This window comes from Battus philenor, unplaced genomic scaffold (assembly GCF_028537555.1).
Source record: "Battus philenor isolate CCGP_79_NKW_IND1 unplaced genomic scaffold, ilBatPhil1.0.hap1 SCAF_11, whole genome shotgun sequence".
NCBI classification, from domain to species: domain Eukaryota; kingdom Metazoa; phylum Arthropoda; class Insecta; order Lepidoptera; family Papilionidae; genus Battus; species Battus philenor.
The window spans coordinates 8,596,631-8,624,326 of NW_027181673.1; the positions used below are offsets into that span (position 1 = coordinate 8,596,631).

General features: G+C 31.9%; 3 protein-coding genes across 3 annotated transcripts in view; 2 read left to right on the plus strand and 1 right to left on the minus strand.

Annotated features, from left to right (window-relative positions):
* Positions 1 to 1,982: 1,982 nt before the first annotated feature.
* On the minus strand, positions 1,983 to 3,152 carry Prosbeta4 (Proteasome beta4 subunit). Its single transcript, XM_068773359.1, has 4 exons — positions 2,953 to 3,152; positions 2,686 to 2,879; positions 2,452 to 2,614; positions 1,983 to 2,171 (listed from the first exon to the last, which is right to left on the minus strand). The coding sequence occupies exons 1-4, from the start codon at positions 3,056 to 3,058 to the stop codon at positions 2,017 to 2,019; spliced, it is 618 nt and encodes a 205-aa protein (XP_068629460.1). The 5' UTR covers positions 3,059 to 3,152; the 3' UTR covers positions 1,983 to 2,016.
* Positions 3,153 to 4,257: 1,105 nt separating this feature from the next.
* Positions 4,258 to 5,932, plus strand: LOC137930748 (mitochondrial tRNA-specific 2-thiouridylase 1). The gene is made up of 5 exons (XM_068774062.1): positions 4,258 to 4,461; positions 4,549 to 4,899; positions 4,980 to 5,206; positions 5,285 to 5,452; positions 5,614 to 5,932. The coding sequence occupies exons 1-5, from the start codon at positions 4,386 to 4,388 to the stop codon at positions 5,911 to 5,913; spliced, it is 1,122 nt and encodes a 373-aa protein (XP_068630163.1). The 5' UTR covers positions 4,258 to 4,385; the 3' UTR covers positions 5,914 to 5,932.
* A 1,424-nt stretch (positions 5,933 to 7,356) lies between these two features.
* The window catches only part of drosha (ribonuclease 3 drosha), a 28,099-nt gene continuing 7,759 nt past the window's right edge, over positions 7,357 to 27,696 (plus strand). Inside the window, exons 1-17 of the mRNA XM_068772135.1 lie at positions 7,357 to 8,373; positions 9,186 to 9,267; positions 9,388 to 9,595; positions 10,750 to 10,885; positions 11,854 to 12,009; positions 12,918 to 13,138; positions 14,076 to 14,203; positions 14,802 to 14,931; positions 15,442 to 15,619; positions 16,129 to 16,336; positions 16,938 to 17,178; positions 17,681 to 17,901; positions 18,731 to 18,862; positions 19,900 to 20,071; positions 21,930 to 22,111; positions 23,085 to 23,249; positions 24,637 to 24,797. Coding sequence (XP_068628236.1) covers positions 7,436 to 8,373; positions 9,186 to 9,267; positions 9,388 to 9,595; positions 10,750 to 10,885; positions 11,854 to 12,009; positions 12,918 to 13,138; positions 14,076 to 14,203; positions 14,802 to 14,931; positions 15,442 to 15,619; positions 16,129 to 16,336; positions 16,938 to 17,178; positions 17,681 to 17,901; positions 18,731 to 18,862; positions 19,900 to 20,071; positions 21,930 to 22,111; positions 23,085 to 23,249; positions 24,637 to 24,797 — 3,659 coding nt within the window. The 5' untranslated portion in view covers positions 7,357 to 7,435. The remainder of the gene's footprint in view (positions 8,374 to 9,185; positions 9,268 to 9,387; positions 9,596 to 10,749; positions 10,886 to 11,853; positions 12,010 to 12,917; positions 13,139 to 14,075; positions 14,204 to 14,801; positions 14,932 to 15,441; positions 15,620 to 16,128; positions 16,337 to 16,937; positions 17,179 to 17,680; positions 17,902 to 18,730; positions 18,863 to 19,899; positions 20,072 to 21,929; positions 22,112 to 23,084; positions 23,250 to 24,636; positions 24,798 to 27,696) is intronic.

Consider the following 27,696-nt stretch of genomic DNA (forward strand, 5'->3'; position numbering starts at 1 on the left):
AGGAAGCCTCAGCTTGGACTACTACATACTATTGTTTATCGAATTGAAAGGCCGCCAAGGACTTAGGACACTATGAAATTAGGCACAAGGCATTCCAATTACGAGACCTCAGCTGAAGCTGTCACTCATAGATTTACCTTCCTCTAATATAAGTTTTCAGGCCCTAATGCTTGGGTTTGACAGATATTAATAAATTTTTTAGTTGGTTTTATTTATAGAACTCCAAGTCCAAGCATGACAAAGGATATCTACCCACTAGGAGGGCACATGACTTTTTAAAGTAGTCAGAAAATGATTGCTGTGGATGTCCTATGATGATGTTTCAGTCTGACCTAAATTTCTCCATAAAATAATATTTTACTCCATTCTTTGTTTCCTTAATAACATGAATTGTTAAGAATAACTTTTTTCTCAATTTATATTGCTTATCGGGACAATTAATTTTTACTCTAAAACAGGTTTTTATAAGATCAGTAACTCCTAGTTAACACTGAAGCTTTTTATGGGGCAATACCAGGTCTAATGGCAAATGGAAGAGGAGGCGATTAAAAACTTCCTATATTTACATGACAAAGCAAAACTGTCTATTTTGGTCTTGTTATTGTAATGTAAATAAACATTCAAATATTTCAATAAGTACTAGGTAAAAACAACATAACCTTTTAAAATAATTTCTAGTAATTATCGCACCTTCACTTTCTCTATACTTAGTCATAGCTTGTGGTAATTCTTCATCATCATTTTAACCATAATATGACCACCTTATTGGGAAACTATGTGGAAAGCAGTGCTAGCATCAAGGGTCTTCTGATAGCCCTAAGGAAATTCTCTCCACCCAGTGGTGGACATTCTACACTGCACTTGTTGGTATTTGGTTTCCACCACAAAACCGTAAAGCTCCAGTGGCTATGTATACCATGTACTAGAAAAACCTTGATCATAAACCTCTCCACTATTTGTTGAACAACTATGCTTATTAATAACACCCGAAGTGAGGCACCATATTTCAGTACAGTAATTCATCATGGATAACACACCACTTTCATCTTTAGGCACTAAAGAGTAGTGAATGAGGTGTTTCTTAGTTTCTCTAATACTACTGCCCAGTCAAGTAAGATTTAGTTGTGGTAATTGCTCCAAGTTAATAGATTAATTACACTAGTAAAATTACATAAGTAAAGCAGAATGAAGAGATAAAAGAGTCAACAAAATAAGAGTTTATTTATTCTTCAAAAAAACATTTAACCTGTTATCTGGCCGAGACATATACATCCAACGTAAACAATAGTGCATATGGGCAGGATGTGTGAATACATCCTCAAAATATGTGTTGCTCCCTAGGACAGGTGAAGCGCATAAAACTGCTTGCAACAAAGATATGCATTATTGATGCATGTCTCAACATGAGTTTAAGACATGGAGGGGGTCAATATTGCAGACATAATCCATGTATTGGCAAGTACAAACAGGAGATGTATTATGAGCTTGTGGTCCAAGGCATTTGGATGCTTTATTAGTAATTTTGACTAGAACAAAGAATTGAACAAAACTGAGGGTATTAACATGAAGTTGGTCATAAATATAATATAAAGTACACCAGGTGTGACATACTGACATATCCTCATATACATTTGCTTCTGTTGTAATGATCATCCAAAAGGTAACTCGCCAGGTAACAGGTTAAATAGAATTGTATTAGATCAGAAAAGAAAGCATTTATTATATAAATATTAGAAATGTATATCTTACAATGATGTAAAAACTGATCTTACTTACTTACTGTAATAAAAAAAATGTTATACATAATTACTACAAAACTCTACCACCCTGAACATTGTTATGGCATAATGAATCATCATTATTAAATTTCATAAACTAGGTATCTGTACCATATGTCTACATATAATATACACATGGTTAAACTGGTTCCAAGGGCAAGATAAAAATCTTTAAGAAATGGATATATAAGGAAAAAATGCAAAGACAAAATTATACCATTTAATCTTAAGTGTGAAATTATTTTAGTAAAGAAGAATCAATAACGGGTAAAACTTTGATTCCATCTCTATTCACAACTGTCACCTGGAAGTTAGGCAAGCTCACAAATAAACGTTTGTGGACTTCCTTGACACACATTTTTAAAATTTCATAGGCCTGCTCTTCATTAAGATCTGTAAAAACAAGATACATTTGTGTAAGGGAAACAAAAAAAAGTACTGTACTGTGTATTCAAAGCAATACTGTAGCATAGAATGACTACTAAAGTGATGCACATACAACTGCATCATGTGTCCAATTCATAAATTTCCATTTCCATTTCCATTTTAAAAATAATGAAACTATTGAGAGTAAAATAAAGAGTTTTACCCTATTTCAAACTTGGGTTAGTTATTATTGTCAGAAATATTTTATGTGTAATAATATAATAAGACTTCTATTAGAGCTAATTACCTTTTTTATGGTAACGGTCCATAATACTTAAGCTTAAATAACCACCAAAGCCATGGGCTGCAAACGGCACCTTCATACTGGATGCTAAATAATCCATGAAGTATAGTTCCGGGCCATTTTCCTTATCATAGCCACCCATTAAAATATTGACAAAATATGGTGTCTGTAAGCAAAAAGGTATAAAAATTAATATTATATAAAAAGATATATAAATAACGCTTTAATTAGACTTACGCTGCTTCTAAGATATTCAGCTAAGTTTCGGCGAGTAAAATTTGCAGCTGCCGTAGGACCAAGTTCGTATCCGTTTCGCATTTTATAGAGCTGAATGTTCTTCGCAATGTATTCAGCAAACTGTGTTGTATCACCTGAATCTCCAACCACTCCCATCACAAGTTTATCGGATATTCTGTATATCTTCTCTTCATCTATTTAGAAAATGTAAACTGCAGTCAAAGTTCACAAATAAACATATAACAAAACCTGAATACGCTAACTCACCGTCTTTCATTACCATAATACTATGGCTATTGGTTTGATCAGCAGCTATCATGACAAAGTCATTACACTGAATACCCAAAAGACATTGTAAATTAATGTTAGACATGTTTATACCGTATTAAATGTTTTAGTCGTGAAAAACCGCAAGAAATAACAATACAAATGAAATAACCTCGATCAACAAATCTTGTCAAATCATTACTTCGATGATGTTGCCATCTATTTAAAAAAAAACATTTGACCCAAACGACCAATTGTACAGATTACTCCCATAAAAAGCTTAAGCGCACTGGGCTGTAAATAATAAACACAAAGCAGCCAGATTTGCTGAGCATCTGAAACTATTTTTTTAGCCTTTCAGGGACTTCGATAAGGATTTGCCTATGTGTTACTTTCACTCGAATGAAAAATCAAATTGTCATGACAAATTAGAAACAAGCCTCGTTACTCCAATGGATGTTCCCAACGAGATCAAACATCAAAATCTACCGGTTACGACTTCATTACTGAAATTTTTAGAAATGTTTTACGTAATAGACTATAGCAAAACTTACCACCCTCATAAACCTATAATTTAGATTGTATGTATGTGATTGATCTACCTGATGGATGGAAGGTGGCCGAAGTTACAATGATACCGTAACCATCAAACTGACATACAGGCTTAATACAGGAATTAAAGAGAATGATACCAGAACAATTTGCAGACATTTTGTAATATTATCTAAAAGAACTGTTTCGAGTAAAACTAGATGATGCATATATAGATCTTATGAATATAAAAGCTGTAGTACCACAGCGAAGTGTTCTAGGTTGCTATTTTACACACTGTGTACATGTGATTTTACTCAAAAGGAAGCGGTAAATATATAAATATGGTATATAGCTAGACAAAAAATGGCCAATAAAACTCAACGAAACCACATCTTTTCAAATAAAAATAAGAGATTCCCATTCGGTATATATAAATAACCAAATAATGTAAGAAAATTTTGCCAAATACTTAGACATAATTATTAGAAGTTTATGAATGAAGACTTCATAATCATGTGAACATCGAGCTCCTTGATAATAGATATAGTGTATAAATTTCTACAGTGTACACCAAAAACGTTTATATAATCAAATACTTCTATTCCTTGATGTTTTGAATTGTTACGACTTTAACACCTTCTTCCACGAATAACCAAAAAATAAGGTTAAAGGATGTAAAGAATTATAATATGGTAATATAAAACTTTCTATTTTTGAACTTAGAATGGCAGAAAGTTAAGTTCTGATCACTGAAACAGAAAAACTGTGTTGATGCGTATTTGATTTGACAGTTCATATTTTTTATCACTTGAGATATAGTGGAGTACTTAACCCAAATGCTTAATTTTATAAAAACACTTTACTTCACACTTTAGCTTTTTTGTAGTACGATATTCAATATGTTCAAAAAAGTTGCACTGGGTATATCAGGCGGAGTTGATAGTGCAGTTGCGGCTCTTATTTTGAAAAGATCAGGTTAGTATTTTAACAATTTGAAATACTAGCTTAATCTTTCGAATTATGGACCTTTTGAAAATCAGATAACTGATGTGCTTTTTATAGGATACCAGGTTGAAGGCATATTCATGAGAAACTGGGATAATAATTATGAGGCGGGATTTTGTTCTGATGAGAAAGATTTTGAAGATGCCGCATTTGTCTGTAGTAAGCTTAATATACCATTGCATAAAGTATATTTCATTAAGGAGTACTGGAACGAAGTATTTACAGTATTGCTAAAGGAATACGAAACAGGATTAACGCCTAACCCTGATATATTATGCAACCGATATATTAAATTTGACAGGTTTTTTGAACATTGCAGGGACAATTTAGGAATTGATGCTATTGCTACAGGACATTACGCAAATACTTCATTTGGGCCATTTTTAGAATATTATCGGGAAAATGAAGGTAACTTAGTTACTTATACACCAAACTTAAAATTTCATTTTATTTAAATCTATGAATTAAATTTATTGCATTGTTTTTAGGGGTGAGTTTATTACAGCCTGCAGATAAACATAAAGATCAAACCTTCTTTTTGTCACAAGTGAAACAATTTGCTCTGAGGAAATGTATGTTTCCATTAGCAAACCTATTAAAAAGCAAAGTAAGAGAAATTGCTAGAAATGAAGGGTTGCTGAGAGTTGCCAATAAAAGAGACAGTACTGGAATATGTTTTATAGGAAAGAGAAGGTTTCAAGATTTTATTGAGGATGTTTGTATTTATGAGTTGTTTTTTATTATATTATTTTTGTTATTATTATGTGCTCAACCCTTCAATTTTATTTTTTAGTTTATTCAAACAAAAAAGGGTTCATTTATAGATATTGATACTGGACAACATGTGGGTGAACATGATGGAATACACAAATGGACTGTGGGTCAAAAATGCTGTCTACCAAATTATAAGCATTCATATTTTGTTTTTAAGAAGAATTTAGACACAAATAATATTTATGTGGTAACTATTTTTTTTATCATTTTCTGTTTTAATTTTATTTTGGTCTTTATCACTTTATCTAAAAATATCCACATTTATTAATCACAAAGTTAACATTGAAATTGAATTGTTTTATAAGATTTTGTTTTAAAAAACATAAAATTTTAGTTTTAAAATTTCAGGTGGCTGGGACTAAGCATCCAGCTTTGTGGAATAATTATTGTTTTACAACATTGCCACATTGGATACACAAGGAACCTGATGAACTAAAATATAATGATATCCTACATTGTTTTTTTCGATTTCAACATACAAAACCGTTAGTTGCATGTAGAGTTGCAAAAAATTCAGAAGGTTTAACTATTGTTCTAGAAAACAGTGTAAGAGCTCTTACAGAAGGACAATTTGGTGTTTTGTACAAGAATAATGAATGCCTTGGCAGTGCTAAAATTGTAAATGTTTGTCATAATTTAATATATTAAACAAATAAAACACTTGTTTATTGAAGCCCACATCCAATTCATAGGAAATTGTTTGTTCTGCAACCCAGCAACAATGCATTGTTTTGTGTCAGGAATTTGAGACATATTTTTTAAAGTTCATTTACATTCAACTAAAGTATCTACATATTGTATATGCCATTTTATTCCATTACTTTTTGCCATCTGCACTAGAGGTATCTCCAGAAGTTTTTGGACTTTGAATAAAAAAAAGTGGCAAGCAATTTTGAAAGTTTCACTTGATGTTGACTTGACATCATCTAAAGAATTCTGAAGAGACCAAAGTTTTGAAATTCGAAAGTAGAAGATCAGGGCCATATGGTGGATGTATAACTGCCTCCTAGTCAAACACTTAATTTTTGTTGAGAGGCTAAAAATATGTGGTCTAGTATTATCAAATAATACAGTGATTTTTTTAATTAGTTGTGATTGCTTTCTTCTAAACTTAACATTTGATGAGATTAAAGCAAGAATACTTTAATAATAATGCATTAGATCCATAAATGTTACAATTTTTTTTTTTTGATGCCAGTGATGCATTTTTTTAAAGTAGAATTTTAAAATCTTTCGAATTTCTTCAATAGATTCACTTGGCCAGAAACGAAAATAAATTAAAAATAGGTTGAAACAATATTTAACCTACGGTTGCCTTTTGAAGTGAAATTTCTACCCATGGCTCCATTTTTAAAAGTTTTTACTGTGCTCGTATTTTCCCAGAACCATACTGACTGATTTCTTTTTCTTTTCAAAAAAACGAAAGTGTGTACCAGATCTATGTTTTAAACCAGTGATGATTAAAACTGATCTGAAATAAATATTAAAGAATTTCTACTTTCGTCGTTGTGTATGATGTATAAAAGGATTTGCAATATTTTTAATACAATATATAAAATTCTCGTGTCACGGTGTGCGTGATTGAACTCCTCTGAAACAGCTCGACCGTTTTTTGTAATACTTAGTGTGCATATCGGCCAGGGTGGAAAATCGGACAACATCTATTTTTCATCGTCCTAAATGTTAAGGCTGGTGCACCCCTAAATTTTAAAAAAAATGTTTTTATTTTTTATGATACAGCATACAAAAATCATAAATTTTCACCCCTCTACGATCAATCTTTACTTTTTATTTGTTAATTAAACTTAAATTTTTTTTAAAACAACATTTGCGGGGTCAGCTAGTTTATTTTATATTATGCAGATAGTCTTTTTAGAGTTCATTTTTATTATAAAAATAAGTTGACGCGGATTTTAAAGATACTAAAGTAATTTATTTGTCTAGTCTTCACTACTCTTTCTAACATAATGCAGTTATTTTAATGTAAAACGACTAGTTTTTACAATTATTATTATTTCTGTGTAAGTATCTGACAACATTTATTTTGTCAATATTGTCTTTTGCGTCAATGTCACTAGTTACCGTATGTAACAGTTGACGTTAAGTTTTTTTTAAACAATAATTTAAGTGAAAAATAATTTAATAATATAATTTTTAAAGCCATGATAAAATGTCAATACCACCAATGAATTACAATGTTCCTCCTCCACCGCTTAATATACCTCCACCGGTACATCCTTCCGGAGTACCTATAGTTCCACCGCCTGCATTATTTAATCATCCTCCGCCTTTTGCAGCGCCTATATCGCAAAATGTTACGCCACCCTATATGCCAATGCAACCATTACCACCGTTAAATGTACCACCGCCACCTGTTCATTACCATTTACCCTCTTCGAAGGTGCCTTCGTGTTTTACTGCGCCTGTTGCTCCCGATAATTATTATAGGCAACATGACTATTATAATTTTTCACACAAAAATGATAGGACTACGTATAGTGAGTTAGACAAAAATCATGTTCCCATACAAAGCACTTCCATGTCTAATGAACACAGCCCAAGTGAAAAAGATAGATCTTATAGTGCCTATTCTAAAGATATAAGAAGAGACTCAACAACTTCCTCAAGACACAGACATTCCCAAAGTGAATCAAGATATGATAGAGACAAGGATTATGAAAGATCAAGGAGACATATTAGAGAGAGGAGTTATGAAAGAGAGCAGAGAGAAAAAGAATTTAGAGCAGCAAAATATTGGGAACTAAGGTCACAACACAGTAGAAGCAGCAGAAGTCCCTCAAGACACAGTCATCATGAGTATTATAGAGAGAGAGAAAGGTATAATGATCGCAGAGAACATGACAGACGATATGAATACAAAAAATCACACAGCTCTTCATACCATAGAGACTACCGAAGTCACAGCCGAAGTCTCGACTCTAGAAGTGACAGAAGGCACCAGAGATCCCTCAGCAGATATAGTGATCGATCATCTAGCAAGGAATCCCGTCCTCGTATAAGCCGAACTCGTGAATTATCTCCTCGTTCACGTGATGTAGTCTCAAAAAAACCTTTGACAGATCGTGAAAAAATATTAGAAGATTTTAGGTAAAACATTACTTTTTTATCCAAATAGACTGTATAAAGAATATATTTCAATTACACTACTGTTATAGGAGTGTAGATTTTCTTTTCATATAAATATAATATGTTAGTTGGGTTGTTTCAATAACTTAATGTCAAAGCATAATTATTTTAATGTAAATGATTTAGTGTTTCTCCCCATGCATTAAATTTACTCCACGTGTGATCAATTTAACTTTATTGGCTTTAATGCATGCTGGAATTAATTCCCTACAAACATATTTTCAAGAGAATAGTTAATAAAATTTTTCTAAAAGAAAAATACTCCAACACCTTTATGTGTAGAAATTAAATTCTGTTATGAATTGATTGCCTAAATAGAGCTAGTGGCAGATCCTTACATATGAAATCAACAATAAAATACTGAGTTCTTTTTCTAGATTAAAATATTCGAGAATAGGAAGATCTACTTGAACTATTCTATTTATGATTTAGTAGTAGACAGTTTATAAACCCCATCATACTTGTGACACTCGAAACCATGATACTTGAAATATTTTCAGCACAGCTGGTTGCCTGGTGGAAATGTGACATGACCTTTTAGTTTTTCCATAGTTGCAAAAGAACAATGTCAGAACAAAATATATCAATGTAAAACAGATGAATAATTTAGAAATTATGCTGCTTATAAGAAATAATGAATTTAAATATGTAATTCCAGTTAAAGATCTTATATTAAAAGTCAGTTAAGGCAGTTTTCTGATTATGTATTATTTGTTTCCAGTAAACTGTTTTAAACAATAAATATATCATAGTTACGCTTTATTTTATTACAGGAAAAACTATTGTGAGACTTCAGGAGACTTTATAAAGAAAATTGAAGAGTGGTCTAGGGAACATAATTCAGATGAAGATGAAGTATGTATTTAGTTTATAAATGAAAAATAGATATACAAATGTATTTGATAATATTTATTATTCTTAAATTATACATGACTTGACCATTTCTAAAACAATTTAATACAATATATATTTTAGAGTCCAAAAATGTGGTACCGAAGTTCACCAGCAGAACTGTATTATAAACCAGTGGAAGGAGGAGCAGGTGTGGTGCAAACAGCTAAACTAGAAAAACGATGTAGTGTTTTCTTCAAAGAATTAATAGAAAGAGGAAGAAATGCGAGACCTGAAGTGGATGAGTTGCCTCCCTTAAAGCCACCTAGAACGAAAATGTGCAAGCACAGATGTAAGTTTATTACAATATATTGTATAGTCAGTTAGTTCAGCCCATAGACACCCACTGCAAGGCCTCCTCAAAAATACCTTTTGGTGATAAACCATAATCCCTGTGCTTGGCAGGGTAGGCAATTGCAGTGTGGTACTATGCAATGTGGAGGAAACTTATAGCCCATCTCCTGGAAACTTGTTTGTTTGTAGTGGCAATCCTATATAATTTATACACAAAGTGTGTATTATATAAGATTGTATCCCATGAATCAAACTCGTGACCAATGATTGCAAGTCGCAGTCCTCAACCACTGGGCTACTGCTGCTGAAGCTTGTACACTAGTTTTGTATATTCAAATTAAGCAATTGATTTTGTACAAATATTCTTTCATGAGAATGTTTAGATGAAAATTTGTTAAAAAATTTACTTTTTTATTTATATAGACTTAGACTTGCATACATTTTAAAAATATTTTATCATATTTATAAATTCCAGATTATCTTACGTTTTTGTACATGTTATCAACAGTAATGGCAATAATAATGGTTTATTTCCTGGTGATTAATTATTTAACAAACATTTTGTGACATGTTTCCCTACCTTACATTAAAGATAGGAATCATACCAACTTGAATGTTCTCACATTTTTCTAATCCATGCAATTAATTTAAATTTGTAATTAAATGTCAAGATATTTCAAATATCCATTATGAAGGTCACTTTTTTAGTTTTAGTTTTGTTTGTTTTATGTAATATTTGAAGAACTTCTGAAGGAAACTATGGGTGGCAATTATTTTTTGCAGTAAATAATATATGTCTTCACATATAAGTATAGTTGTGGTAGTTATTGGACCAGCAAGTGAATCATAGGACATCCATCCACAAGATGGACAGATAACATGGTTAAGGTTGTCAGAAGATGCTGAACTCTGTACAGTAGAAGAAATGATGTTGATGACAATTTGTAAAGCACAAAGACGTGTCTAATTAAAATGTTAATCAGGCACAAAATTCAATTTAAGAGTCACAGTTGGGTAGAAACAATGTTTTGGAGTTTCTATTTAAAAACTTTCACTGTTGAATGTAACGTACAGTTTGCTGCATTAAAAAAAACATGATTTGCTTACTTCATCTGTCTGTGAATACATAGAATATAACTCAAAAAATTCCAGTGGAAGAAAAAAGTTCATCTTCATCAGAGAGCGATGAATGTTTAGATGAAGATGGATTACAGGGGTATACTGATAGAATTATGCTGGAACTACAAAGAAAGCAGAGTCATCCCAGACGTCTTCATCCTGAAATGTGGTATGTTGAACCTTAATTTGCTAATATTATTAATTTTTGACATGTGATATTGATATGTGTAGTATCTGACACTTGATTTGGGACATTGTTTTGTATATTACATACATATACATGGAGTACATTAAAAATAACATATACAACATATTAAACCAAATGTCTGTCATCTATGCAAAGTATTGTATAAGAGCAACAGCCTGTTTTTAAATAAACATTACTTTATGAATTTTTAATTAAACTTACACACATAATGGTATTAACATATATTTTTTTAAATTTATGAAGATTCAGGCCTGTTCTATATTTAACGTTTGGAAAAAATTGTATATTTTAATAAGATGAAAGCATTCCTGTTCATCCTACTGGAATTAAACCCACAGTCTAATCATTATTCTTGGCCACTTCACTTTTTTAAATTATCCATAAGCTATGATTATCCATAATTAAATTTATTTAAATTATATGTAATTAAAATAAGCACAGAGAAAACGAAATAAAATATTGTTTTTAAATAAAATCCATGTAACTACAGAAATTTTCAATATTGATGGTTCTGAAAAGAAATTAAATCAGCTTATTAGAGATTTACACAAAAATAAAGAGTGTTGTGTGTGGTACAAAAGTTTGTTACTCAAAATAAACTAAATAAACTTCTGTTATATTTAATAACATAGTAATTATTGTAAGAAAAATTGATAATATTGTTTTCTCTTAATGTCAATAAGCTACTAAATAACAGTTATGCTACATGTTTCAACAAATTTAAAAGTTTAAGCTTTGTAAAACACGAAATATTTTAATTTGGTTCATAAATGTATGATTCTTTAGATATTTATTAATGTCCAAATATTTCTAGAAATTTCTCTAACATTTCATTTCTCATGTAGTTGGTACTGTTACATGTACTGTATTTATTTATATTTCAAGAACATGGTATGTAGGTGTATCTCTGTAAATATCCTTGTCTTTAGGTTTAACAATACGGGTGAAATGAATGGAGGCCCATTGTGCCGCTGTAGTGTACGGGCACGTCGATATGGAATGAGGCATGGTGTATATGCGGGGGAGGAGTCATTTCCTAAATGTATTCCTACACAAAGTAATATTGATAAACTTTATCATTACAGGTAAGTTTTAATTTGCTATTAGCAATAGGTATTGCTAAGTTAAGTAATTGATTCTCTTTTTGCTTATATATTTTTAATTTCTGTGAAACAAGTTAATTGATTCGTTTATGTTCTCTGTATTAAACTAATTTTCTAGTCCTCAAAAATACATTAAGGGGTAATGTAGCTAAAATTAATTCTCTATTTGTTTTAAAAAATTCTTTTGCAGGCTAGCTTAAAAACTAGAGATTTCCTGTGAGATATTTTTAAACAAATTGGTATTCATAACAATTGCTTCCCAATACATATTTAATAACAAAATAATTATGAGCCAAAATTTAAAATCTTAAGTGGAAAATAGTGACATACATGATAAATATAAGAGGCTTCCCGGGGATTCCCGTGTTGAATCCTACCTATATTACATTTAGGTAGGATTCAACACGGGAATGTAGTAGACAAAAACAAGGGTCTATTCAAAATCTTCTAGTTAGAATAAAAAAATGCAACCTACAAGGTGTTTACATTTAATTTTATATTTATACATATGCTTCTGCCGGGTTCGGAATCTTGACTCTATCGTGAAGGTACCTGACAAGAAACTCGATAGATACTCTTTTAATTTTGCATGTACATATATATATATACATTATTATGTAGGTGTTAAATCGCCCATTGTATTTTTTGTTAATATCTTCTTTTCTCCCGATGGACTCCCACTGCAAAGCATAAGCCTACCCCAAAGATAGACACGATGACCCGTCTTGCGTTATCCGCATACAACGACCTCCTGCAACCATAACTATGTCGCCAGTCCACCTAGTGGGGTTTACCCACGCCGTTATTATGTTGTTATGCATCTATGTATTTTATTCTGATGAAACAGAGAGTATTAAATAAATATGTCATTATAATTTTCTTCCTTTCAGAATTACTGTATCTCCGCCAACAAACTTTCTGATCAAAGCTCCTACAATAATTGCCCACGACGAACACGAGTTTCTATTTTCCGGATTCTCCATGTTTTCTCACTACAAGTTAGCTAAGCTGCCTACATGCAAAGTAATAAGGTTTAACATTGAATACACTATATTGTATGTAGAGGAACCCGCACCGCAGAATTTCTCTATACAGGAACTTGATTTATTCGGTACGATTTTCTATTTGAATAACAATATTACTTAGAACTGTTTTCTAATTAATTATTATTAACACTCGAAAAATATTAACACAATATAATCAAAGTGAATGACAGATACATATAATATTTGTGACAACAACCTATTTCACATATTTAATGGAATCAGGCGTTACCTTGCGGAAGTCCATCCTAAGTAAGAAAAGGACCAATATTTAGCCACTTCCGCACATGACTGCATGTGATGATAGTCGTGTTACAAAGTGCACCGCCCGCCAGCCCGCTGATATATGCGTATGCGGCAAACAATGCGAATCACACAACCGCCACCGCCAATTTACTCAACACGTGTTTCACCCCTCCATGGGGCATCTTCAGGAGTTATGTTACACCGATTAGTCCCAAACACAGAGTCATTCACTCTGTTGCACGACTTCCATTGCATGTACGGAAGTGGCTAAATATTGGTCCTTTTCTAACCTTTCCCACTTCTTACAGCTATTTACAATTTGTGTTCACAGTTAGAATATATTTGAAAGTATTGTACGTTAAAATGGATAATTTTTAATTTATTCAATGTAATTTGATAAATTATTTGTGATATAATAATTAACAAACAGAAAAGAGATTTTTGAATTAATATTCACTTATAGTTATTGTTTTGTATTAGAACTTATAGAAGTGAAATTATGAAGAAATCCTAATCTATTTGCACACAACCGGGTGTAGTCTATTGTTTCACTCGCACAAACTCGTTAAGTTTTATATCCCTCCCAACAATCGCTCATTCGTATCCTGGCACACTTTCTAAACAAAAGTGCTTTCCATGACAAGCCGAACTTACTTCAAACATGGCTAAATTTGCGTACGAAAATGCGGTCTTTATTAATTTTTTTTAGTAATTTATGTACTGAGAATTTACACTAATAGCTGTAACCTGTTCTTTCAGAGGAATATCTGTTCTATGAACTACTTGAATTAATCGACTTGGATCTGGGGAAAGCAACAGAAACTTCATGTTCACAGTTTCATTTTATGCCAAGATTTGTTCGGTACCTACCAGAGGGAGGATGCGAGGTAAATAAACCTAATATTATATTATAATGTTAATGATTCAAATTATAAATATTGCTATTATGATTCTTAATATTATTACCAAAAATACCATTACTAATTATTTTAAATATTACAATAAAATGTGTTTAATAATGTTTAAACCAGATATATAATAATTAAATAAATAAGGTAAAATAATTATCAGTTAAGAAATTGTGGCATTATACATAATTTATTAATAAAAGTGTATAATTACTGAAATATGTATTTGTTTTTATATATATTATATGCTGAAAAAATGACTCAAACCGTAATCTTTTAACACTTTATGGATAGTAAAAGAATTAACTATTGCATTAACATTTAGAGTCACTAAAAATGTACAAATGTCTTTTATTCATTACCATAAAAAATTACTGCGCAAAAAGCTCTCTCAGAAGTTGTAATATATTTTACTTTACATTAAAACATAAATGTGTAAGGTTTTTTATTTCTATCTTTCTTTAATACCGGAGATGATCAGATGAACTTCGGTTTGGTAGTATTACCATATTGAAGGTTATCCGTGAGTTATCCAGGCTACAAAAAAAATTATTTAAGCATTACATTTACATTGCAGGTGTTATCAATGTGTGAAGTGTTGAAATATTTAATAGATGAAAGCGGCTTACTAATACCACCGGATACATTGGATGAAGTACATGCCATGGATCATTATAGATGGCAAAAGTTTGTTGATGGGATCAAAGGTGTGAAATATTTTTAGTTTATTTTATGAGTAATCAGTCTATTATTTTATTGTTGCATAATTAACTAAGTTCAATCGTTAGTTTATTATGGATAGAACTTTTGTATATAAAAAAAACTGGCATGTGAGACGGATAAATATATCTTCTATTGCAAATGAGAAAATAAGCTATACTAGCTTTTGTTCTGTTAAAGTTTCCGAAAACAGTTTTTCTTCTTAATCTAGGTCAGTGTTTCCTAACCTTTGTGTTGTGCCCCATCTTAGTTTTTTTATAAATCTTGCGTCCTATGTAACATATATACATTTTATATAAAAGCATAAGGGTTAAACTCGTGTCGACTTTCAATTTGCTCCTTTGAATGTTCAAATTGTCCCTCGTGGGGCGTAAGCTCCATTTTAGGAAACACTAATCGAGGTAGATTATTTCTTAATCTATTTTAAAAGTCAGTTAAGGTTTTTTTATGGAGTTCTGATTATGGCTCATGTTGTTTACTAATTCATTTTTCAAAAGGAATGATAGTGACTTACCCTGGAAAGAAACCATGCTCCGTGCGTGTAGATCAGTTAGACCGTAGTCCACCAGTTCACCCCAAAGAGATGAAGGATCCTAATGAACTTAAGACTTATTACCCGGAGATTGTTCACTTTGGCATCAGGCCACCACAGTTGAGCTATGCTGGAAATCCTGAGTATGTAAAGTATAAATATTTTATCAATGTGATTAGTGTTTTTACTACACGTGTGATGAAGAGGTTCACAGAATTTTTCTCATCGACCACCTCTAAAATTTAGCTAGTCCTGGTGGGACCCCCTGCATTTCAACAAAAATGTAAAGATTAGATCTAACTATGAAATTGTGCGTTTCGGCTGAATTCCAACTACGAATTTTAAAATTAACAAAATACAACAGCCTATGTTAATAGGTGAAGTCAAGCTAAAATTTTAGTTTTTTACTACCGAACGCAAAAAAATTTTCATGGAACTTCAATTTTTGTTCACGCCCGCGTAGACTCCCGTCGAGCCTTCTGTGAACCTCTGGGAGTCAACCGCGACCACTTTGGGAACCTTTGATATATGTCAAACATACACACATAAGTATTTAATTAATTATAGTATTACTGACTTTTTGTATAGAGTAATGATTGAAGACATTTGTGTAAAAGAAATATTTGTTTATATTACCGCAATATAATTTTAGATATCAAAAGGCGTGGAGATATTATGTGAAATACCGGCATTTGATTGCAAACATGGCCAAGCCATCCTTTAAAGAACGACAAAAGTTGGCAGCTAAAGAGGCAAAACTTCAGGAAATGAGGACTCAGAGTAAAATGAAAAGGGATGTCACAGTAGCTATATCTTCTGAAGGATTTCACACCACAGGACTTATGTGTGATGTTGTACAAGTATGTCACTTTGTATCAATCTACATATTACTTTTAATTAAATTATAATGAATGCGTGTCAATATTAATTCGATTTTGTATCACTTAATAATGATTTTTATATTTGCTGTCGGGTCTGATAAAATTAATTTAATTTTTAATTCCTTTTTCTATAAATGTAATTGACAAAAAAATATGTACATACAAAATGACCAAATTGTACACAATTTTTTAGCGACAGTGGGCGCTCTTATGAACTAAATTAATTTAGGACTTTCTTACTGCTTTATAGACTTATTTAAGGTTAAATACCTCGTTTCTTGAAAGATAAATACTTTCATTTATAGTTGACACTTGTAAGTCATGAAAAAATGTAAGAAGAGCCCATTTTGCCATCATTCTACTAAAAATATATCTACTAAAAACTGAGTCCGTTTATTTTTTGTAATCACTTATAAAGCTCGGAAGACTTACATATTTAATGTCTGTTTAAGCAATTAATATAATAATTACACGCTGAATCTTGAAAGGAATGACTTATTTATCATAAGTAATTGTGAAGTTTAATTAAAATTAGTTTTCGTGGTGCCTTTTTAAAGTTAATTAAAATTGTCTGTTTCAGCATGCTATGTTAATACCAGTATTAGTGAGACATCTTCGATTTCACAAGTCACTGGACAGTTTGGAGAAGAAAATAGGTTATGTGTTTAAAAAACGGTTGCTCTTACAAACGGCTTTTACACATCCTTCGTACAGAGAAAATTTCGGCACCAATCCGGACCATGCTCGGAACAGTCTAACCAATTGCGGGATACGACAGCCGGAGTATGGAGATCGTAGGATACATTATACCAGAAAAAAAGGTATGTAAAAGTGTCTTTTATAATCTGTGATCTTTTGTCTAAACTTTTCTTTAGCATCAAACACACTACTTTAATGTGAAACAGATATCATTAATTTTCTTTTTGGCAGCATTGTACACCAAATAATCACCAACATTTTATTGGTTGACTATAACACTGTAAGAAAAAGTTTATATGTATTTACGTGTCAGTTTAAATCTGGACAGGAACTAAACAAAAATTACAACTACTGACGTTTCGTTTCCTTAAAAGTTAAAAAAGTTAGTTGAGATTTGGTAATATCGGATATTAAAACAAATATATATTTAATTCCTTAAACCTTAAAAAAAGTAACCGTGTGTACATATTTGTGTGTGCTTATTTCCAATTCTTTTTACTTATTAAACTGCGATAGAATGATCGCTATGCAATGAAAATATTTGTTCAGCAGTGTCATATTAGTAGGAATATTATTCTCTTATTTAAAGTTAATCACCACAGCAAAAATGTTTTATTATTTCAGGAATAGTGACTTTAATAAATATAATGTCACGATTCGGGAAACATAATGAGACAGAATCCGAGATAAAACATAACGAGCGTTTGGAATTCCTGGGCGACGCAGTGGTGGAGTTCCTCTCATCCATACACCTGTTCCGTATGTTTCCTGGTCTAGCTGAGGGCGGATTAGCTACATATAGAGCATCTATAGTACAAAATCAACATCTCGCACAATTGGCTAAGGCAAGTTATCTTTTAATTAAAAACTGATTGTACTGACAGACTTATGATGTGAATAGTTATTTGTCGTTGTGCATAATGAGAAATAAATAAATAAAAATTATTTCATTGTGCTCACTTACAGAAATAAATTTTCTATTTTGTCATCATTTCAGCTCATAGACACCCACTGGCAGGTATAGGCCTCCCCCAAAGATATCTATAAGGGAAAATACCATACTCGCCACGCTTAACAGGCGGGTTGACGATCGCAGTGTAGTAATATGATATACAGAGGATGCTGCTGCCCATCCTCTTCAAAGTGTTTTGTGAGCAAGTATGTTTTGTGACTATGTCTCGAGAATCGTACCCGCGACCTACGATCGCATGTCTTTAGTCCTCCACTACTGGGCTGCCAATTCTTAATTCTATTTCGTACAATGCATCAATAGTAATAATTTAATATAAATAAAATTTTCATTTTAATGCTTTATATTGAATTATATTTTTAGTTTGAATAAACCTTAACGCATCTATTTTAGTTTTATTTCATGGTAAATATTTGGCAGCTGGTGTTGTAATTTATTCTGTGGTATGGGCAAAAATGGTTGTTTAATTTACAATTGAAATTTTTTATTTTTTTTTTCCCAATCAAAACGTTCCTCTCCTCTTGTTTCATTACCGTTTTAGCTGTAAGATGTCCACTTCTGGACTTGGAACCTCACCTATAGATTTTTAATTGGGCTGGTTGGAAAGCTGCTTCCAGCTGACAGACATAGATGCCAATTCAAAGATTTTTTAATGCTGTCCGAGTGTGTGAATTCACCTCTAAAACTAGTTTTTATTTCTTTAGAATATAGAACTGGAGCAGTTTATGCTTTACGCCCATGGTTCGGACCTTTGCCGAGAAGTGGTCATGCGGCACGCAATGGCGAACTGCTTCGAGGCCCTCATGGGCGCTCTGTTCCTGGACGCCGGATTAGAGGCGGGTATTTATATATATTTCAAATTCATAATCTTAACTTATTGAGAATTAATGAGTTAGATTTATGTGATTCGTTAAATAAAATATGTATGAAGTGAATATAGTTGCTATTATGATTAAACATTTTGCATAGCAAGGTCCCTCGGAATGACTATGACATATGGATGTCCAACACTTCATGACCACGTGTTCTGAAAGGCACTTTAATTAATCTTTATTTTTAAAATCTGGTGAAAATGTTTTTGGTTGTCAATTTTAAAGTAAAACAATTATTTAAATGAGCATCAAACAAAAACAATGTTTCTTTTTCTGGTTACAATTATTTTTAATATAATAAAATTAAATTACCTTTTAATCGTTATTATTATCTAAGGAATATCTACTTAAAATAAATATTTGTTTAAAAAAGTAACATTTCAAATCTTTCGATCTTGCTTAAAGAATTTAAAAACAAAATAATTCTAAAGTTTTAATTATTAAATTAATGTTTATTATCAATCATTAAAATAAATTAGTTTTACTTTATTTTAACTACTATACTTTACCTTGAAAAATTTTACAGGGCAAAAGATAATATTGTGTCACGGTGCAACAAAAAAATAAAGAAAATATCTTTTGTAGTGACTACAATTATTTATTTCATCATTTCATTCATTCATCATTTCAGCCGTAGGACGACCACTGCTGTACTTAGATTTCCAACGGGACCGACTATCTATCCATCTGATAGTCAACGTTGTCCAGGTCGTATTTATTTATTGTGTTATTTGAACAAAGTTTATGTTATAAAAGTTAGGTTTTTTATTTTGTACACTACAACACTTCAGTAATAGCGTAATAGACCAAACATATTCCTAAAATGCCATATCTATGACGCCAAATGTTTTACAGTTTTGGTTGCCCGAAAGTGTTTAAATTTTTAATGTTTTCTTCATAGTACCTTAAAGAAATTATGAAAAAAATTAGTCAAATTAATTGAACCTTCTCAAGTTTTGCGCTTAGCAAAATGTTAACCGATTCATTTTTGTTTGTCACAGGTCACAGATAAAGTGTTCTCATTGGCTTTGTGGTATAATGAGTCTGATTTACTGGAGGTGTGGTCTAAAGAGCGCTTACACCCACTACAGGAACAAGAGCCGCTCGGTGATAGAAAGTACATCAAGGATTTTGAATTTTTACAAAAATTGACTGAGTTTGAAGAATCTATAGGCAAGTTTTGGTTCAATTTATTTCACATGCCTTTTACAATCATTTTAAAGTACAAGACTTTAGCAAAATAGATTTAAACATATACTTATTTAATACAAGGATGTTTATTATGTGTTATTTTTACTGATGCTTTTGTTGAACCTAGAATTAAATAATTATAAAATGTAAATGTTACTTAAAATTAGAAACAATGTGTTTCCAAACTAGAAATAAACTGGAAATACAAAATGCCGAAAAATAGGCTCCAGTTGATCCCACCTGGCCGGGACTGCAATAAATGGAGACAAGGCGAGGCCAAATTCCGTACTAAAGCAACCTTAGCTAACTTATAAATTGTTTAACTTAAAGTTGCAATCTCGCTGTTTTCTCTCCTGGCAGCCTCCTCTTCGCACTTATGAGACTGCTGGGTGCATTACTTCCACAGCTACGACGGAGCCAAGCAGCTTACTTTTTACAGCTGCTGCCTAAACTTCACCTGGAATTTCGAGAAGACAGTTCTAATTCTTTGGAAATAGGCGATTGCAACATCTCCATAATTGTCCGATTTTTTTTAGCGTCTTTTTCACAATTATTTGCACATAACTTTGGTTTACAAAGTATTGAATCACCACTACGCCAATTTTTATTCGAAAAATCACAAAATATTCACGTACGTCCGGCACAACAGCGGGGGCTTGCGATAAATCGATATTATATGTTTTTGGAGATATTCTAGGCACGGTTTTTTTCCTTTTTAACAATGGATTTTTGGACCGATCTAAACTAAGTTTAAATTGTCTTACTCCCTGCACGAACCTGCTGTCATTTATATATGTAACATGTTTCTGCGATCACTACTGCCACCACTAGCGAATATGAACCGAAAGCAGATCCCTTCCCATGCGGGCAGGTGTTAACCGTGCGGGATCATGCGTGCGACTTACTAAATATGTTTAAAGCCGCATATATCTCGTTTTCAATGCCAAATTGGTTTCTCTTGCTCCAGTTTTAAACAAACCCTGGAGTGACAACTACCTTTACCTGGAAATCAAAAACGTATTGACAGTTTCTAAGTTTAACAAAGGTGAAAACGCGTTCTAACTAAAATTTGGTTTAAACTGTGACATAAACATATATAGATTTTCAAATTTTTATAAATTTTCTTTATATTCGTTTACATGGGTTATGGTGATATAAAAGTTGTAGTTTCACACGGTTTTATTAAATAAATTAAACAGTGACAACTTATAGAATTCTGTGTATATTACAGTACACTTTTAAATATATGATAATAAACACATGTGAAGGTATAAGATCAAAGAATGTCTGCGGGGTAATTTCGTTGCGCGGTAATTGCGGTTTGCAAGCCAAACCCGGCCCTGTCGAGTTAAGTTTGACGTTTCCACCATTATAGAAACCATTACTCATTAGGAAATCTATCTGCGGACATCTGTAATGTTTAACATGCTCATTTTTGTTCAGTTTAAAATAATTAGTATCAGTAGGAACGGGATAAATAATTTCATTATCAAAATTATATAAACTAATTTTTATCTGGGTTATTAAGGGTTAATGAATGCTATGCTCAGTTTAAACGTAAATTATCGAAATAATTTGAGATTTAATGAAATAATAATATTACACATTTCATAATCGTCATGTCAGCCGATAGACACCCATTATAAGGCAAAGGCCTCCCCCAAATATTGTCACAATGACCGGTCTTGCTATGCCTGCCTGCTATGCCAACGACTGCAAATTAATATTAAAATAAGGAAATAAACAGCATATTAAAAATATAAAACCTTGTCCAAAACCAGATACGTGGGTAAGAAAAAAAGAATGAAAAGAAAATATTAATTAATCATTAAATTTCCAGGTGTGCAATTTAAACACATACGTTTGTTGGCGAGAGCCTTCACAGACAGATCGGTTGGTTTCACACATCTCACTCTAGGGTCGAATCAGCGACTGGAGTTTCTCGGCGACACGGTTCTTCAGCTGGTCGTCTCCGATAAACTGTATCGTTATTTTCCTGATCACCACGAGGGACATTTGTCGGTGAGACTCTGAATTTCATAACAAATATCTTGATCGTTCTGACAATACTACGTTAATGATGTATATATTGGGATTGAGATTAACAGAGTACTTTATAGATTTAAGCCCATAAGTAGTCCCACGTGCATTTATGACCCAGCGGTGGACCAGACCGTGGTGCATGCAATTACTTGTTGTCCAGTATATGGAGGGTTTAGATTGGCGTACGAAGTGAAAACGAGTCGGAGCATTGCTTGTGGCAGCATCGCTTCTTTTGGAAGAAGAGAAGGGCCGCCATACTTTCTTCCGGTTCTGTAGCAGGGTGGTGGGTGATGTAATTAGGCATAAGAAAACCGTGTAACAGGAAGCGTGGTGAGGGATGGGGGGCGATGCGTGGGTGAATGCTGTATTTTGAATGATAGAAAATATGAAGGTTGAAAGAGGGAATAAAAAGAGAAACTGTGAAGGATGAGAGAGGGCAGGTGAAAGTAGGAGGGTGTATATAACTGTCCCGAAAACAAGATAGGGGAAGATTAAAAATAAATGAAGCATATCAAATATGATGGCCAATCTGCAGAGGAACCAAGGTCACCGTCGTAGCTTAAAGATCGCACGTCTGACGTGACAGTGAGCGGGGTACGTCGCTTGTTCAACCAGGTTGCATAGGTGTTAAGGTCATCGTAAAATACTGGATGAAGGCCTTTATCCTATATTGTACGCCCTACGGCTGAAATGATGATAATGATGCTTTATATAACGTAATAGTTATTATAAAGCATTACTTGTTGTTTAGTTAACTTTAACATATGGAATATTGTAATGTCATGTTTAATATTTAATAGAAGTGGTTCCTTAGCGTCTTAGTAAACGATTATTAATTCTATCCATACATGTTTTTTAATGTTGTTTTTGACTGTCCCAGATATAAAATAAATCAATAATCAAAAGTGTAATCTTGACAACTATTTTACTTTAATAAGGTCATGATTTTTAGTTACTACGTTCGTCGTTGGTGAACAAACGGACTCAAGCAATGGTGTGCGACGACCTTAATATGTCGGCATATGCTATATACAATAATCCTAAAGCGAAACCAACGACTAAGAAGCATAAGGCGGATTTACTCGAGGCGTTCTTAGGCGCCTTATTTATTGACAAGGTGAGGAATTAGAGCTAATAATTTGTACCTTAAATAATTCAGACGATTCTTGCAATTAAATTATTTATTTATTCACTCTTTTTACACATTTTGTAATGACAGACATTAAGCCCGTAAAGGCATTTTCTATAACTAAAACTGAGATAGCGTAGAAATAACAAAAATAGGCAAGTTTGTAAGCTATAGAAAAACATATAATTACATATTACAATATGCCATATATACATTTGATATGATTAGTATCTAATCACTAAAATACACATACATTAATAGTATATAATATATACAAAAATTACATATGCATATATTATAATACTATCTAATTCGCAGTTAGATAGAAATTATGACGATTTTTTTTAACGAAAAAGGTATTTTTTTTTAATTGTTATAAAGAAAGGAAAATATAATATACAAAACATACTGTAATTTGTGTGTTTAAGATACGAACAATGTAAATTTAGAAGTCAAATTCTCACATAGCCATTTAGAGTTTTTCCAGAATAGTAATGCTTAATGTTGTATTATTATTCATTCGCATTTATTAAGTACCTTTTCTACGTAAATATATATAAATATGTATATTTGTATGTACGTAAGCCCTAAACTGCCTTCTCCTTCATGTCTCTTCTCTCCATCCAAAGGTAGTCTGGTAGAGATCGCATCAAGCGATAGGACCGCCACTTGTACCATATAAATTATCTTTTTTTTTTTTTTCCTGTATTTGTTGTCTGTGGTGTACAAAAAAGTGTAAATATATAAATAAGTTTGGACGTCCGTTGATCAAAAGCCACACTTCATTATAGTAGGTTTAAATATATCATTAAATTATTACCTACATTTTGTTCTTTACTAGTCATAGGCCACTCTTATAGATTTTCAATAGAATCAACTGGAAACTAATTGCATCTAATGTCTTTTAACGACCTTCAGGGGAATCTTGTATGATGATGACAGCTGTGCCATTAAGGTTTTAGAACAGAGACCACAGATTGGAAAGGTGATTGGTCTGAACGAGTCACAAGTCAACAAATACAAAATGCATACATTCAGGACAGCCTAAGTTGGTGTCATATATAAATTTTGGTTATGCAATATTTAAATATTATTTTACCTGAATATGTTTAAATTGCTTAATTCTTTTAATCACGAAAACAACAATCCTAATGTTTATTATGACTTAAACATTTACTTTTATATTGGATATAAGGAAAATCAGTTTAAAGAAACTACTAAATAAGTAATTTAAGAACCCTTCACATTTAGAAAATAAATATGTTCAAAATGTACTGTTTTGACAACATGGCAACATGAAAACATTTCGAGTATTTACATACAGTTCAAGGTAATTTAAGAAGTAATTTTGTGACTTGTAAAATTTTTTTTTCAGAATCTGGAATATTGTCAAGCTTTTTGCAATGCATGTCTGTTCCCTCGGCTACAAGAGTTTATTTTGAATCAAGATTGGAACGACCCCAAGTCGAAGCTGCAGCAATGCTGTCTCACCTTACGTTCCATGGAAGGGGGTGAACCCGACATTCCACTATATAAGTATGTATAATAATTTGTTAATGTAAAACAAAAATGTTAATGTTTTGTTTTATTTGCATTTCCTTTTTCATACACGGTATCCTATGAAGGTATAATTATAATAATAAAAATACCGTAATCTGGTTAAACCTCTAAACTAATTCTAGTTGCTTATTAAATTTGTTTTTTTATTTATTACAAATTAAAAGGTGTGGTTCATTTTTTCGACCTTACAGTGACAAAAAACCTTCTCCAGGTTTATCTGGATACTGGATTCAATTATAAAGCCAAATAAACTATAGTATATTTTAAATATGTAATCAACTATTATATTAGAGCATATATATTAATTAAGTATTTGTGATACGAATAAAGATATGATACAAAAAATATATGAGTAATCCGCTAATGGTTAATATATAGTTATAACATAACAACTTTGAAAAGCTTTGCGGGCTTATTCCGTTTCTGGAAAATTCAGCATCTAAAAGTAATTTTGCCCCTTGTGATTTTTTCGCAATTTGTCTAATGCAAAATAAAAGAGATTTTTAAAAACCAGTTTATTCCACCATCATGCTTTCCGGCAAAAAGCAGGAATAGTCTTATACGAAAATAATTTAATGAAGCTCAAACGGTAAACAATTATGACGACATATTGCGGGAACAAAATCGCAAGTAGAACCGTAATTACATTACTACTATTGTACTTTTATGAATATATTTACGGTTACGTCTTATTATCATAATCTATTTTAAAGATTCGATCACAAAAGTAACGTAACTCGAAAAAACTGTAAAAAAAACTATTGTGATGAAGGAGTTGAAGGCAATGTACACATGAATAATATCGTATTGTAATCTTCCTGATGACGGTCAATATCAAATATCGCACGAAAATATCCTAAACGACATTAAGTCTCAAAAATGTTTAAATTTAATTCCAGTAAAATTTATTCTCCATAATAAGTCAGATCATTTCCAGAATATATAAACAAAAATTAAGATTTGATTTGGTATATAAATAACCCTTGTAGGTTAAAGATAATGGAAGTTATTAAAAAAATTCGGTTTTCGTTTATCATGTAAAATTAGATCTTCGCGATTATGGGTTTTTTTCGGTAGGGTCGACGACATTATGATGAATTTAAATTGTGCGTAATATTTTGAATCTGTTTAGCAAAGAGTTATATGGCACCAGCTGTCTCGTCCGTTACCAAACTTAATGAATGCCCCCTCTATAAAATAACTTCGTAAAATTAGTCTTAGCTGATCTCTACTCGGTGTAAGGAAAATTCGTACAAAATTTCAAATATCTAAGTCTTACGGATCCATAGCTTTAATGCCTTTACACCTATTTCTATTCACTCTGTATTAACTCTCACTCTAAAATATTTTTTTCTATTGGAAAGCGACAAGCTAATAATTTCTAGCGGTATAGTCTGCAGGGACAGACAGTAAACAATATCTAATTTTATTATCTAGTAATCAGAATTTTGATAATGCTTTTCTCACTATATTATCATAATATTCGCTAATATTTCTGAACCATTACTTTAAGATAGGGTGTATATATTAATTGATATCAAGAGACTTACACATCCACTATTAAGTTTCGTACACTATAAGGTTTAAATCGATTAATAGTCGAATCGTTTAAGCAAAGGTGCATACTTTGGTACACGTCTATCAACCTTATTAAGGTTGCAAGTCCTTAGTTAACATCTTTTTCTTGTCTTTTTTTTTTGTTTTGAACATTCTTTTTTTGTTTGGAACATTCTTAGTCTCAGAGAATGTATGTTAGGAATTTGGTTTTCATTGATTTTAAATACAATCTTTGTAATCTGGATTGATTTGGTTGTGATTCGGGAGTGAAAATTAAATGAGATGTGTTGCCACTTTTCTTACAGCATATTATTATCTGTACTGGACAAAACAGCTTATTAGAATTTCGTATACAGTAACTATTGAATATTGTGTCCCATATTCATTAATGTGGTTTTTCTTTATTATACAAGGTGGATAGGAGTAAATAATTTAAGGATTTGTAAATAAAATATCAAAATTTATACCAATTTTTTTAAAGTTGGTCAAGTAATGCGGTAATTTATTAATGATATCTAATGTACAAAAAGAATCGTTTATCAGTTATAATTGGATTGTTTTAAAGGTAAGGTAAAATAAGCGGCATTTTGCAATTGAACTTGAACTGCGCTTTCACTGCATCCGGTTTGTATCTGTAAATTACTTGGCTGTGATTATAGACATGTACGTTTTTATTATTTTTATTAAGAATTGCCAAAATTTACAAAAAATTATAGGATAAGTTATAAAATAGTACAAAAGGACTCAACCATGATCTACGTTGTTTGTTTGAAATGATAAAACATCTCACTATAAAAATTTAGCAGTTAGTGATCTCGAATTGAAAAAGGTTCTACAGTGCTAAAGCAGTACAAAATTATAGTTTTCTATGTAAACAGGAAAATAAGAAACGATTGATATGTCTAAGTGACCTTTTTGGATTTTTATCTTTCTTTTATTGTCCAAAAAAAAACCTGATTTTATGGAAATAGTGAAAGTGTTAGTACACTTGCAACGTGACGATGAAGTGGAGTATATCTAAGGATAAAAAAAAGAAGGTAAGTAAACGTATTAGCACAAGTTTCTTAAATAGGACTTTAATTACAGTTCAATTCTTTTTTTAATATAAGGTTATCGCGGAAGGGAAATTGCCATTGTCGCAGACCCGATATAATTCATTAACGGTCCGTCGACAGGGTGTTCATCGCACTTACCTTTTAGTCCATTCACCAGGAGCGATGCCAGAGTTCTGATTTTACCTTGGGTTTCTTCCCCTTGACGTTCCCACAGTCTGGTGGTGAAGACAATCGCGGCTTCTTGTTATTGGTCGCAATCGCAT